This window comes from Ammospiza nelsoni, chromosome 3 (genome assembly GCF_027579445.1).
Source record: "Ammospiza nelsoni isolate bAmmNel1 chromosome 3, bAmmNel1.pri, whole genome shotgun sequence".
NCBI lineage: Eukaryota > Metazoa > Chordata > Aves > Passeriformes > Passerellidae > Ammospiza > Ammospiza nelsoni.
Genome location: NC_080635.1, coordinates 70,129,198 through 70,144,393, shown reverse-complemented (window position 1 = coordinate 70,144,393; position 15,196 = coordinate 70,129,198). Strand labels below are relative to the sequence as shown.

Below are 15,196 nucleotides of genomic sequence, written 5' to 3'. Positions count from 1 at the left end.
GTTCACTCATGAAGAACAGTGTTCATTACACCTTAGAAAAAATCACTCTCTATCTTCACTTCCCTTTTAAATTTTTCCTTTAGAAATTGTTAGTAGTGGCAGTTAGATGTGCTGTAAATAAGGCAGCGGGCAGCGGTGTGTAATCCCGGTGGAGCTGCGGGATCGGGAGGTGCCGAGCTGCTCTCGCTGCTCCCGGTGCTCCCGGCTTGGCGCAGCAGCTGCTGCCCTCTGCCGGGATTGCCGGCTGCGGCCGCCCGGGCCTGCAGCCCGCTCCTCCCGAGCCCAGCTGCTTTGCTGCATGGGTCCTCTAGGCTTGCCGCTACGGAATCCAGTAGATCCCTGCATCCCGCTCCCAGTACCAATGAATGTAGCGTCTTAACATGATGCTAACCATTGACTAACATACATACGTTAAAAATCTGCAAATAAATTTAATATCAGTATTTACGTTGTAAAAGGTTATCAGACTGAATTTTTTTCCTAGTAGTTATTCAATGTTTCTGAAAGCGGCAAAATAGAATTTTCATGTAGATTAACACAACAAATTAGTGGTGAACAGTTTCTATTAGGTTGTTGTTCCATTGCAATAGGCACATTGTATAAACCAGGAGGAAGATGTAGTCCTTAACTTGAATAGCTTGCACTTCAAAGGAAAAGATGTAACTAACCTTTTAAAAAAGAAAAGAAAATAAAAAACTCACAATTTTCAAATGCATCAAGTGATTAGAAATGCAAGTGTCTGTTTTTGAGTCAGCTGAGCACCTGCCCTACATGACAACATAACTCAGCTGCATTTGGGGTTTAATGATTCTGAGCAATTTTGAGGGAACTGTTTTATCTTCATTAAAAGCTGCTGAATGTATCCACAGTATAATTTGGTGTCATCTTTAGGATTGTAGGATTGTCAGGTATAGGTGTAAATAAATGTACCATAGATAGGCACTATTTCCAATAACCTTAGAATCATAGTCTTCCTTAGTTTGTGATCTTAGTTTTATTCCTAAGAGATTAGCTTTTGCAGCTTAAGCTCTAGATTGAGAGCTTATTTTATTATTTATTATCTGTATTTTATTAGCTACATTTGCTTTAAGGATTTAATCAGGCTCTCTATCCCCCAAAAATTTGGCTTATTTTATTCACGTGCATTTTTATAAAAAAACTCAAGAAACTTATTTCAGCTGGAAATATTGCAATACAGTTACATTGTTAGTCAAACCACCTTTCTGTTTTATATTTGATGTGTATCAGAGCTTAATTTTTAGAGAGCACTCCTTTCAGTGAAAGCTGCATAAAACTTGAGGGTTTATATCCTATACTTTGTAGACCAGGTAATACAAGCTTTTTGAAGCTCATTCGAGTTTTAAGGGTTTGCCTTTTTAATTTAATTTTTCTGTTTCTTAAAGTCTTGAATGTACTTCTCTCTCTTTTTCAAAGTTTTTTTGATCATGGTTTTGAAATCTTAACAGTAAGTGTAAACACTTAAATAGCCCTATAATTTTTTTAAGCCTTAACTATTTTTGGAGCCCATTTCATTGATAATGCTATACTTTGGAGTTGGAACTGGAAATTTAGCAGTGAGAGCTTTTAGAGCAGAAACATGCCTTTTCTATGCTTCCAGTATTCAACCAGCTTTGAGTGTATTGTTTTAAAAAATACATAAATAAATAAAAGAATGGGAAATTACAAGCATCTTCTTAAGCAGAAAAGCAAGGATCTGAAACAACTTTCCACTATGAAAACTGTGACTATAAAACTTTTGTTGTAAGAACAAGGAAAATTGCTTCTTAGCAGGATTCTGTGGTGAGATAACCTGAGATAGCAAGGGGCTGTGCTTGGTACAGAAAATGGCTTTCACTCCAGGGTTTACAGATCTTATATTCCTGCTGTCCTGGTTGGAACTAGATGATGTTTAAGGGATCTTGCAACCCAGACTGTTCTATGGTTCTGTGATTTTAACTGCAATCAGTAGCTTAAATTTTTAAACCAAGTTAGCCATGCCCTACCTCTTCCCATATTTATTTAAAATTTAGCATGCTGTGGCATCATATATCATGCCTTGGGTTTTTCTGTTCCTTTCTTGGAATTATGATCTTAACACATTATCTCAGTGCTCTGTTTTATGAGCCTCACTAATGATAGTGTGTTGTTCATTTGGAAACAACAGAGCTTTTGTTTGTTTATACTTAATCATTAAGTTGTAAATATTATCTGGTCTTAAACTGAGTGTTGTCAATGAGAAGTTTTGGAGAGTTAGGAGTGTCTGCACAAAATTATAGTTACTGTCAGTCATGCATCATCAAGATTGGCTGGAACTGGTACTGGAATATCTTGCAGCATCAACAAAAAATACATATTGAGATGACATATCCTCTTCTATCATATGTAAAACATTCTGTATTCTTCAGACAATCTCTTAAAGGTGATATACTGGGCCACTGATGAGTCAACAAAGAAAAAAGATGCTTTATACTATAATTAAATGAACTCTATAATAGAAACAGGAGACGACTAACTCCAAAACAGCACACAGAGAGCTCCAAATAATAAACATCCTACTTGAACTGAGATGATGATAGCTGAAAATGCATTAAGTAGACAGAGAAACAAAAATAAATAAAGGTGAGAACTCAGTCAAGCAGGTTGAAGTGGAGTAAACACATTGTCAGGAGTGTAGACCATGTTAGGGCTAATGTGTTTTGCATTAGTATGATGCTTGTAAAATACTGACTCTTGGCATCAGAGCTAATGACAAAAACTCACAACAATTTTACAATATATACCCATGCAAAAACAATAATACCATAAGAAAGATTCTTACCTATTAGTGTTTTGAGTTTTTAAAATAATATAGCATATGAAGGAACTGGTAACAAATGGTAAGTGACAGTCATTACATAAATGTCTTATTGTTCTGCTATTGAGTTTTGATCAATAATTGATGAAACAAAAGAGATCAGACAGTAACAGAAACACACACCAAATGAAGTTATTTTTACAATTTTATTCAGAGGATGAGATTAATCAGGCTAAACTTTTAGTAAGAGGATTACATATATATGTATCAGTATTAGGAGGATTTGTGGCTTCATTAGCAACTTCAGAGGAAGAAATACCTTCATGTATGCTGCTAACTAAAATGAAATACTTTCTGTGATTGGTTGAGATTCACAAAATAAATTTCAGACCTGGAAAGTCTGAAAGTTATACAGAGGACAGTGCTATGTGTCTAAAATCACATGCTTCTAGTCCTGTAACCTAGTCTGAGCTGGTGTTGCTGCCAGTTGGGACCCAGAGAGTGCTTGCTGCAAGGTGAGGGAAGAAGGGCCTGAAGGCAGTAAGGCAGTGCTGTGAAGGTAGGGGAGGGCTCTGGGCTGCTGGAACAGCAGGAATTTGCTCCTTGGTGGGGCTTCTGTATATGGACTGCACAGCCAGAGCTCTGGCAGTGGCACAATCTGGCCTTGAACCCATTTCCCTGTCTGTTCCTGTGTGGCAGAGGGGGTACGTGGGTGCTTGTGCCAGCCTCATGCCTGGTTTGGGGGGCACCAGGCCAGTGAGAATGTGAGTTGAGAATCTGTCAGGGTGCCCCTGGTCTTTTGCATTTGGAGCATTTTGAGTTAGCTGGTGGGTTAGACCAGCTTTGAAGCAATTACAGGGAGCGTGGAAACTGGGCCTATAGCAAGGACAGGGGGATACATAAAAGTGCTCTAACCTGTCACCAGAGCATTTGCAAACTTGCTGGTGGTTCCTTCTTTTTACACTGAGTAAGAGGGAAATTAGAGGACTTCCCAAGACAAGAGTAAGTCATGTTAGGAACAAGATGAAAAGCTTTGTCTTTCATCTCCAGGACTGTCTCTAAACTCCAAAAGCAGGGAGTTTTGAGAACTCCTCTGTGTAAGGGACTTCAGCTGGTATCAGCTGAGCCATATGTAACAGCAGAATGGCTGATTTGGCATTTCAGTTGTGTCTCACTAGACTTGAGTCTTGTCAGGGAGGTACCAAATTTACTTTAGTAAAGTACTCGGGCTGCTAGAGTCAGATCTTTCTGAGTGTAAGATTTAGGAGTCTCCAAAGGCACATTTCTGCCAATATTCACAGAATATTGTCACTTAGTGTTGTAGATGTTTCAGAAGTTCTTGTTAAAGGCTGAAATGTTCTGCTTTTTATGCCCTTAATTAGAGGAATTCTTGAATTGCTTGCTTTTTGCACTGCTGAAGTAGATTGAATTCCTGTTTGACTGATAAAGATGCATATTGTAACCTTCTATGAACCATGATTTTATGTCTGTATGAAAAGCAGTATAAGTATTACATCTTCCATTCTTCCCATTTGAAATGCATTAGCCTTATTTTTGTCTTCCACCTATTTCTTCCCTCTGACTACCCAGGTTTTTTAATCTCCTGTTTGAATATCCTCCAAACAAGATACCCACCAAGTTCTTAGCTGTATAGCTCATTAGTTGGGCACTTCAGTTTGCCCATTTTGCAAAAGTTTGTACACTTCAATTTTTAGTTATATATGTATTTGTTTTAGGAATCACCTTTTAATAGCTGGTACTTTGAGATAGGGAGGGTGTACTGGTATGGTTTGTTTGAGAAAGTGTGTCACATTGGGTGAGGACAGAATAATTCCTCAGGGTTTTGGGTTTTGGCAGAAGACTACTTGGGCTCTTCATGTGATAAAAGAATGAATCAGCACAGCAGTGATTTCTCTAATTTCTTACCTAGGGGGAGACATGAGAAATTCTTACCTTTCTCATGTACAATGAGATCACTGGTGTTCTCCCTCACAGGTACTCATCACACAGGCATACTTACTCTCCTCTGTGTTTAACAGTGCTTCAGTCCCAAGTATGGAATCAAATTACCAGTACCGAAACTATTTGCTTCTCACTAATCTTAATTAATTAATCTTAATCCTGTTTGTGTTGCTTTTAGTGCTTCCATTGTTTTTCTTTTGCACTTGATACTCTGGGTGTCCATCAGATGTATCACTTGTATCTGGTGGCAAGGTGTCCAGTGAGTTTGCTCTGTGTTGTTTCCATCCATCAGTTCCTTCTGCTTTCTTGAACCTTTTCCTGCTTTATTTCATCAGAACATTTTGAGTTCAGTTACTCTGGTTTATCCAGATAGGATTTTGGTTTTTTCAGAGGTGTTGCATGAAGCTTTGCTGGTGACCCTCATGATGATGAGGTTTTGGTTTCCAATGACCAAGTCCGTAGTAGTAACTAGGGGACTTAAATGGAGGGAGAAAATAAGCATTAAATATAATTCTAAGGGGAGAATACAGCATATATTACTCTTAAACACTGCTCAAAAGAATGGAAAAGTTTTGTAATAATTCTTTTCCATAGATGCTACAGGGAAGTTGAGTGCTTGGAATGGGAAAGCAGGGTGATTCCTGCGACTGCAAGTGGGAGAACTGGTGGAGAGTGACAGGCTTTAGAACCTGCCTGGAAGTATAGCTTAGTCCCATTAATTTTCAGAAGAATTTTTGGAGTGCCATCAGGGCTTCTCTCTGCTGTGCTTGTGTAGAGACCATTTCTACAAGTTTTTTTTATTCTATATCTAAACAAAACCCAAAGTCCTGTTCATGAGCAGCTATCGATAATTGCTTAAAGTAACTTCTTGCAGAAATGTTCTAGTTAAGAAGTTATGTTTGGCCTACAACAAATTAGTCTCATAATTTCAGTTAAAGCAAATATTTTATATTTACTTGTTTTAAGGTATTAGCAGTATTGTAGTGCTTTATAACAGTATTATACTTGGTACAGCACATAGTGCAGGTGATTACCTGGGAAGGGAGTTGTGACCATCCAAAATGCTGCTGAACTTGTTCTCTGCAGTAGCTGCAGACAAGATTCTGAAGTATTTGTACAAGTAAAACTGGAACAAGTTCAGGAGTACAGATTTTAATAGCTCATGATAAAGTACTGCCTGTGGTACTGATAGGACAGATCTTGCAGAAAAAAATACCTTCCATGTAATGAAAAAGTAATTTTAGAGGAATGTACTTGAATGAACTACTACTATTTGTGCATATTTTCTGTTGATGGTTTAGATACAGAAAGAGAAACTAATGAGTTCTTCTTGAAGATTTTTATTTCATCATTACAGGAGAAACCATGAACAAAGGAACTGCTGCAAAATTGTATTTCTGTCTGTTTCCTCTTGTTTTCCGTACTTAAAAAATAAGATACTTATTCAGTCTGGGTTAGTCCTGGGTGAACTAAATGCAGGTCTGCTTAGGATTTAGTAACTAGCCTATACATTTGCATTTAAAAATCTTTAAAGATCTAGAAAGCATCCTAAGAGCTATTCAAATTATTTATGCTTTAGGTTGAAATCACATGTCTTCTATGGATTATGGTTTATAGTGATTATATTTTTTTGAGGTTGTCAGAGAGAGATCATAATGTTGTCTGAGTGCAGAAGAGCCACATTTTTCACTCTCAGTGTTCGTGTAAAGCCAGGAGTATGAACACCCCCAGGTACCTATGTCCATAAGGGCAATCGAGCATTCCTCAAGCAAGATACAAAGGAATAAAAATAAGATTATGACCAGGACTTTAAGGCTCTCTTCTGTTTCTGTAGTATGTGAAGATATAGAGTTTATGTGTCATTCTGTCATGGGTTTCCATTGCTTATGGTTTGTTTTGTTTCAGCCTCTTGGAGCCAGCGACTATTTGGAAATATCAAAGCATTTTGACACAGTGTTTGTTCGTGACATACCACTCCTTTCAGTAGCAAAAAGGACACAAGCTCGTCGTTTCATTACTCTTATTGATACCTTTTATGAGCATAAGGTGAGAACCAAGCCTTTCCTATATGCAGAGGAATAATATTGGGACTCCTAAAACTGACTCTTACTATTGGTTTGAAATAAGGCTTTCTATAGTAATGGTTTGGAAAACATAAGCAGAATGAAGTAGCACTGCAAAGAAACATCATTCCAGCTTCACAAAAAAAAAAAAAAAGGGTCCTATCTCAATAAAGGCAAATAAACAGATTTTTTTTTGTTTCTGTGAGTATTAAGCATGAGCATAAATATAAGCCTGAGCTCATTTGCCTTTTTTGAATGGGGATGTTCTTTCCTAACCGAAGAAAACAACAGAAGCCATGTCATTATTTTAATAATGAAAGATTGTGCTGCCAAATGTGCTGGAATGAAACTGAGTTTTTTAGATTTTAATCTGTATGGGTAGTTGGTCAGGAATCAGTGCCTTTTTGATCAAGAAAGAGGAGTTAATAGCACAATTACATCATAAGGTTTAAAGGAAACAGTCACTGCACGCTTTACATTAGATTGCAGAATTGATCATGGAATAATAATGATAAATGCAGCACTTCATGTGGATTTACAGAGATTTCAATCATGGAAGCAAAATCAGCATAACTAAAACAAAGGGAAGTTCCTGTTTAAGGTGATTTTTTTTAAAGTGATGGAAGGTTTGAAACACTATCTTGTATGTGATTATATTTGAACACACTTAAACATTTATGCAGTTGGGAAGTGTCACTTGAGGTTGGTTCTTATCAAGGATGTTCTGGCATGGGTCGTTGATCAGAAAGGCTCAGCAAGGTGTTGAACTAACTCAGTGCATGAATAGTCTCATTCAAATCAGCCAGATTCAAATCAGTGTCATTGAAATTAGCCAGATTCTTTATTCTTTAGGTTGGGAAGTGGATATTTGCTAAGGCAATATGCTAATATTAAACTAATGGGTTAGAAAAGGGGGATGGTCTGCTCTGTGTTTGGGCTGTCAGTAAGAATTGCAAGCAGTCACTTTCTATTACTTCCTCCATAGGAAAAATACAAGGTTAAACTCCCATCAAAAGTAGTTGGGAAAAATACCTGAGTATATCTGTGGGTGCCTGTCCACAGCACAAACATCTTACCTGCATACTCTCAACAAGAGTCTCCTTCTACAGTATTATTTCAGTCTGTCTTCATTGCAGCCCCCATCTCACACTGCATGTTGTATCTCTTCCCAGCAGACATGAAAACAGCATCATTCATTTTACTAGCAAATAACTTACTGGAGTAGCACAGATGGAGGCAGGAAAGGCTTCACTCAGTCTTCTGAAACTTAGAATTTTGGAATTGGAAATATGGAAATTGGAAATTTGGAATTTAAGTATTCTTTTAAATAGTGCAGTGTATCTACCCACTGAGAGGAGTCTCACTATGGATGAAAAGTAAGCATTGCTTACTGTACAGCTGTTATTTTAGAAAGTAAAGTTTGTGGTGAACTCATTGCCTGTGTAGCAGATATTCTGGGTATTTGCTAGCACAGTTCTTCTGTTCTCTGAGTAAAAGTTCCATCAGTTGTTATTGAGAAAAAGATCCTGGAAGGTTAATAGTTCATCTAAGTCAGGTAAATCTGTAACAGCAGCGCTAATAAGAGAAAGGAAAATCATTGGGGAAAAACCACTGCCAATTTAATGTGAAGTTTGCAGTGCATAGATGGTGTGTTTTACCCCATTCCTGTAAAGCCCAAGGGATGACACCGTTGTTGCCTCTCTCCTCTCAGGTGCGCATTATCTGTTCTGCAGCAGCTCCTCTCCAAAGCTTGTTCCAGGTGAAACAGGACAGTGCTGAACTGCAGGAGAACAGAGTGTTGATGGATGATTTGGACTTGAGCCAGGTACATGATTTTAACATTGTCTCCCTTTTGTAACAAAATTGGGTTTGGTCTCATAATTGCACAGCATTTTAAGAGGGGCAATAAGGAAACATTTAACTATTGGTATGCTGCTTTTTTTGCAGTGTCTGTCACTCTGATAATTACACGTTGTGCTACTTATTCATAGTCAAAGAAAACATCACTATATGTAGAACCATTTTGTTTAAGTTTTAGGGTTATTTTGAATACTAACCATATATTTCAGTCATATATGAAAATGCTTATTTAAGTATAGCACCAACATTTAAAATACAGAAATAAAAGATAGTTTGTTCTACCTGTTCCTAGACCACAGAACAGCCTCATGAATCCTCACAAACAGTACTGCTTTGCATGTTGCTTATTCTGTTTTTCTTTTTCCCTGTAGCTCAGCTATTGCTAATGACTTTTAAAATATTTTAATTGGTGTACAATTAGTCAAAAAAAAGGAAAAATAGACAGTTAACCTGTTATTGTGTTGGTTTAAAACCAAATTATTCTTTTTGCTGTATTCCTTCAGGGGATTTCCTAGCTGAAAGAGGTGCTTTTCTTTAATTTTTGGACATCAGTTTTAATATTTTGGTGCCATGCTGCTGTCTTGTTTTGTCAAAGCCTGTAAAGCACTGAGCCTAAGGAGTTAGGCAGGAAGCATTTCAGTACAGCCATGAGTCTCATAGGTGTGTGGTGCTGTTTTGGTGTAGGATTCTGCCAAAGGACTCTCCGTGTTTACAGGAGAAGAGGAAATCTTTGCCTTTCAGCGTACTCTCTCACGGCTCACAGAAATGCAAACTGAACAGTACTGGAATGATGGGGACAGAAGCAAAAAAACATAATTAAAAGTTGAATGAAATCACCAAGAAGTAAAACTACAGCATGAAATCACCAAGAAGAAAAATTGAAAAAACTTCAGAAAAGCACTGGAAAGCTTTTTAGCACAACTTGAATAATAATTGCACTTTATCATCTGGACCATGTTTTCTTTCATCAATAGTTTTTTGAGTTTAAGACATGAGGTCTCAATTATTTGTCTGTACCACCAGTGTGTGGACATGTGAAATTCTGCCTTCATTTATTCTTCTTCAAACCTGTCTGGATGTCTGGCTCCATGCAGTGGTGGTGAATGGAATTACCTCCAGCTGGTGGCTGCTCACCAGAGGTGTTCCCCAGGGCTCAGTATAGGGGCCAACCCTCTTCAGTATCTTTATGCATGGTATGGACAAGGGGATAAGTTCACAGATGATGCCAGGTTGGGTGGGAGTGTTGACCTGCAGGAGGGCAGGAAAGCTCTGCAGAAGGATCTGGACAGGCTGGATCAATGGGCTGAGGCCAGTTGTATGAGGTTCTACACAGGCCAAGTGCCAGGTCCTGCCCTTGGGTCACAACAGCCCTGGGAGCACCACAGGCTGGGCAGAGGGGCTGGAAAGTTGCCCAGGGGAAAAGGACCTGGGGTTGCTGGTCAACAGAACACGAACCAGCTGTGCCCAGGTGGCCAAGAATGCCAATGGAATCTCAGCCTGTATCAGCAGCAGTGTGGCCAGCAGTACCAGGGCAGGGATTGTCCCCCTGTACTTAGCACTGGTGAGGCCTCACCTTGAGCGCTGTGTCCAGGCTGGGCCCCTCACTATACAAAGGACATTGAGGGGCTGGAGTGAGTCCAGAGAAGGGCAGTGAAGCTGGTGAAGGCTCTGGAGCATCAGTCCTGTGGGGAGCAGCAGGGAGGCCTTACTGCTCTCTACAGCCACCTGAAAGGAGGGTGTAATGAGGTGAGGGTTGGACTCTTCTCCCAGGCAATCAGTGACAGGATGAGAGGACAGAGCCTCAAGCTGCTGCAGGGGAGATTCAGGTTGGACATGATGAAGAATTTCTTCACTGAAAGTGTTGTCTAGTATTGGAACAGGCTGCCCAGGGAGGTGGTGGAGTCACCATCCTTGGAAGTGTTTAAGTAATTGCTGGACATGGCACTTAGTGCTGTGGTTTATTTGATAGGGTGAGGTTTGGACAGAAGTTGGACTCAATGATCATGGAGTGTTTTCCCAACCTTAATGTTTCTCTAAAATATACCTTTGATGTTCAGGAAGTTTGATGGGATTAGAATTTTTCTGAAGAATTGGTCTACAGACAAAGTTAATGGGCTATGCAGAGTCATTTTATGATGTCACATGAAGTGGGCACTTTGAATGATTATGCACTGCTTCTGTCGTGTATAATGCTGCTTCACAAAAGAAAAATCAAATGCTTCTTTAAGAAACTCCTGATAGTGTTCATGCTAGAATCCTGGAACTCCTCTGTAGTGTGTTTTCGTTTGGGGTTTTTTTCTGTTCTCTGAGTCTAGCTATGTGTTGACATTCACGCTTCAGGAGTTTGTTTTTGTTTTTTTTTAATCAGACTGTTGCTCAGTCTGGCTTATTGAAAGCTAATGGTTTTAACCAAGAGAGAATCCTGAGGAGGAGCTTTAAGGTACTTGAAGCTGCACAGGATTAAGATCTAAGTAATGGATGAGAAAAGAGACCTTGATAAGACAGGGTATGCTGTAACAATAAGTGCAAGTTCATATTGTTCCTAAATGCTGTGGTTCTTGCAAGCCTGGATATGCTGCCTCTACACCAGTGACATCTCTACCCTGAATTTCCTTGTGCTTCTTCTACACCAAACCTTCCACTGCTGCTGACACACCTGCCCTGGTCTGGGAGGAGCAGTACTCACTACTACTGAGGCAATTCATCATGTTACCATAGGAAAGTGTTTCATGGAAAAGATAGGATAGGAACTGATACCTCAAGACACATCACCCATCCTCATGTTTCTGGTTGTAAACTCTATTTTAGTTGAAGATGCAGTGGTGTCATTCTTGATTTTAATCTAACTGAAACAAAACATGATATTGTGTGTATTGGCTTATTGTGTATTTTTATAAAGTAATCTTAAGAGCATATTTAGAAACTTTGAGTAGAAAAAAGCATGTAGATGGACTGAAAAGACTGCACTCATGTCCTAGGGAGGAGATACATAACACACTGTCCCCAGCTTTAGGAGGTTTTCTTGGATTTTGCAGCATGACCTTTTTCTGTCTGTTACCAAGTTGTCTCCCATCACAATTACAAAAAGCATCCTAAAGGGCCTTCTGGGCAGCAGAGAGGGCTGGAGAGGTCCTGTGCACTTACTTGTGTTAGGGAGCCACATCTTCAATTCTAGTTTTCTGTTCTGGTCCCTTCTGCTTGTCCTGGAAGTTACTTATTCTGGCTATACCTGCTCTTCAAATAATTTTTAAAGCCTATATTTATAGTTTGCAACTAATGGAACTTTATTATTATTCCCACAATGGTGTCTACCATGGAGAATTTTAATGCATATTTATGAAAACTCCAATCAGAATACATTGTTTATACTTAAGACTATCCAAATAATTGTTGTGTGCTTTCAGAGATTTGGATTAGGTTTCTCAGCCGAGGGACTATTGACATGCATGTGTGTCTGTATATACAAATACATATGTATATTTAATTTATACATGTACATATAAATCTAGATAAAACTAATATATATAATTTAAATGTGTGTGTTTCTGTATTTATATGTGGCACTCTATACTTATCAGCCTGGGACTGATAACTCTCTTGAAGCTTCAGCCTTGACTTTTTTTGAGTAGCATTCAAATGCTTCCTGCCTTGAACTAAAACGTGTTGTAGAAAAATGGGAGATGCTGGTAGATAACCTAAGGCACTTTGCATCTGGATATTTATTTACATTGGCTTTAAAACTGTGTTTTGCCTGTATGCCCTCCTCTGTCAGGTGGTATAGGGGAAATGTGCAATCTTGCAGAACACAAGACATGTCTGGGACACATGGGAGAGGAGGTCCTGGCAGGTTCTTCATTCCCACAGAGACTGCCTCAGGCCAGGGAAGTGAGGTGTTTCTCCACTGCCTGTGTGGGTGATGACAAAGCTCCTTTACCCACAGGATCCCTGTTTGTGTTCAAACTGCTGCTGCTTTGCCCATTGGTATTTGAGGCTTTTCTGCAGTCTGAATGCACACCCCAAACTCAGATGCCCCAGGTTTTTGAAAGCTCCTAACTGCAGTGGGACTGATGTACCACTGAAAGCCTCTAAGGATATAGGTGAGCTCTGTGAAAACACAGGAGGGAAGTCCCCCAAAAGCTTCCAGAGCCAGCACTACTTCTGGGACCTATTGCTAAATAACACCATAGTGCAGTCTTTCCTTGGCCAGCAAGGAATTTGTCTGTTGGGAGTCCCTGGTAGGTACTAGCAATAATCAAGGAAAAGAAATGGGGAAGATTCCAGAGTGTTTTAAGGCTGAAAACAAGAAAAGTTGCCTAAATCACTGTGCTGTATTTGTGATTGTGCTGCAGAGGGAGGTTTGCCTCTTTTGGGTCAGGTCCACAAGGAAAAATTTATTGGACTTGTTTCTCAGCCAGCCCAGATGTGCCCAGGGCAGAGGGTGCCCCTGTAACCACAGAAGCAGCACATTTATGCCCATATACCTCCCTGAAGAAAGTGAGGCACAATTTGCTTATTTGATGATGCTGTAGCATGTATAAAGCCTTTTTCCAGTGCTGAGTTGGGCGTGTGCTTCTGGGGTCAGACACCTCCCAGGCAACTGGTGCTGGCCAGAATCCTACTGGACACCATGGACAAGAGTGGTTTGTTGTGCCCCAGGGTGCTGGGCCACCTGTGCTCCCAGCTGTCCTGTCCCCTGCTGCCTGGCCTGCTCCTGCTGCTGTGAGACAGCAACAGTCCATGACTTTATTCCACGTGAAGATGTTGTATTACCCAAAATGTAAACAGGGAGATGCCTGTGACTAAATTATGCATGCTCCATAATCGCCTTAAAAATTGCTGGATTTGTGCTGAATGCTTCTATCCAGAGTTTAAGTCCTGGCTTTTTAAGTTTTCCTTGTGAAATTATGTCATCTCAGATCTGAAACAAGTTTTTATTTCCTTTAGACGTTCAGTAAACATTTTTGACAAGTTATTTTTAAAGGTTGTTTCAAGTGACCTTTATTGATGTGGTATAATATTTTGCTGTCATAGGAAGTAAAATCCTGGGGATTATGGACCATGTGAAACACTTCATGTTTTTTAAAGGTCACATCCTGGCTGAGAATCTCCCAACTAACTTCTTTCAAATACTTGATTGACCAAAGAATGTTCACAATGCCCAAAAATTTAACTGCTTTTTAAACAAAATAATAAATAGCGCAATTCTGTCTTTCAGAATTGCTGGTTCTCAGTATTTGTTACTGTGCAGATTGAGGGAACAATTGGAGTATTTTGGGTAGAACAAGACAGTCTTCCAAAGGCTTTGGAGAGAGTGAAGAGGCACTTTTTGCTGGTGCTGGGTTTTGATCTGAAAAGGAAAACCATTAATGGCTTTTCTTTTAGTAAAGGTGTTTGTGATGACAACACAGCTGGATAGATGTCACCTATTTTGCAGCAATCTAAACATGAAAAAAAGCAACTGAGCAGGTTTCAAACAGTGCCCAGCAGGGTCACCAGCCACATAGCAAGGAGGAAGAACAGTCTCTCCATCATGACATGGCTAACAGAATTAAGGTTCAGGATTTTTCTTTCTGCAGTTTCCTGGGTCTGAATACACCCGGTGCCTCAGTTTCCCTGTTGATAAAATGGGAATGATGTTACTTTCTCACTTGCTAACTCTGGCGTGCTGCCAGGCTTCCCTCATTAATATTCTAAGATCCTTGCTGAGGCTCTGGGATGAAAATACTTCAGTAAAGTATGTAAATAGTGCAAAAAAATAATTTAGCTACTCAGAGTGGATTAGTCTCCTTGTTTGGGTTACAGAATTAATGTCATCCACTAAACACCACATGCCTCTTTGTAGTGATTTTGTTTTAATTAATGCATCTATTTTAAGAATCTATTTAAAGAAAAAAATGATTTTTGTGATTAAAACTGTAAACCATTTGTGTAGTTTTTCTTTTACTTGTAATAACGAATTTCCTATAAGATTTATAAAAACCTCAGATCCTATACATTTGAAATACAGTGGCTTTGTAAATTCTGTTGGGATTTTCCTTGTATAGAGAATATTTTTTTAAATATGTCATTTTGAATCTAGTATATTACAAACTGAACACTGTCAAATCCATCTGCTATTTGAGAAGAATTTATCTTGTAATAAAAATTAATAAAACCAGATGTTATAAACTTGTCACTTACTCATGCTAATTTTAGATATGTGTTCTGGATAGACAGACCCACTGTTAATTAGAATAACAGAATATTAAGGAGTTGGAATGGACCTTCACGATGATCTAATCCCAACCTCCCCTGCCATGGGCAGGAACACCTCCCACTAGACCAGGTTGCTCAAGGCCTTATCCAACCTGTCTCGGAACACTGCCAGGGATGGAGCATCCACAGCTGCTCTGGGAAACCTGTTCCAGTGCCTCACCACCCTCACAGTAAAGAATTTATTCCTGATAGCCACTCTAAGCCCTTCCTCTTTCAGTTTAAAGCCAGTCCTGTCACTACACACCCCTTGTAAAAAGTCCCT

At 39.3% G+C, this 15,196-nt stretch overlaps 1 protein-coding gene across 1 annotated transcript in view; it reads left to right on the top strand.

Annotated features, from left to right (window-relative positions):
• Positions 1-14,836, top strand: part of AFG1L (AFG1 like ATPase) — a 64,147-nt gene extending 49,311 nt beyond the window's left edge. The window contains exons 11-13 of the mRNA XM_059468986.1: positions 6,662-6,802; positions 8,531-8,644; positions 9,364-14,836. Of these exons, the coding sequence (XP_059324969.1) occupies positions 6,662-6,802; positions 8,531-8,644; positions 9,364-9,495 (387 nt within the window). The 3' untranslated portion in view covers positions 9,496-14,836. The remainder of the gene's footprint in view (positions 1-6,661; positions 6,803-8,530; positions 8,645-9,363) is intronic.
• The last annotated feature ends 360 nt before the right edge of the window (positions 14,837-15,196 follow it).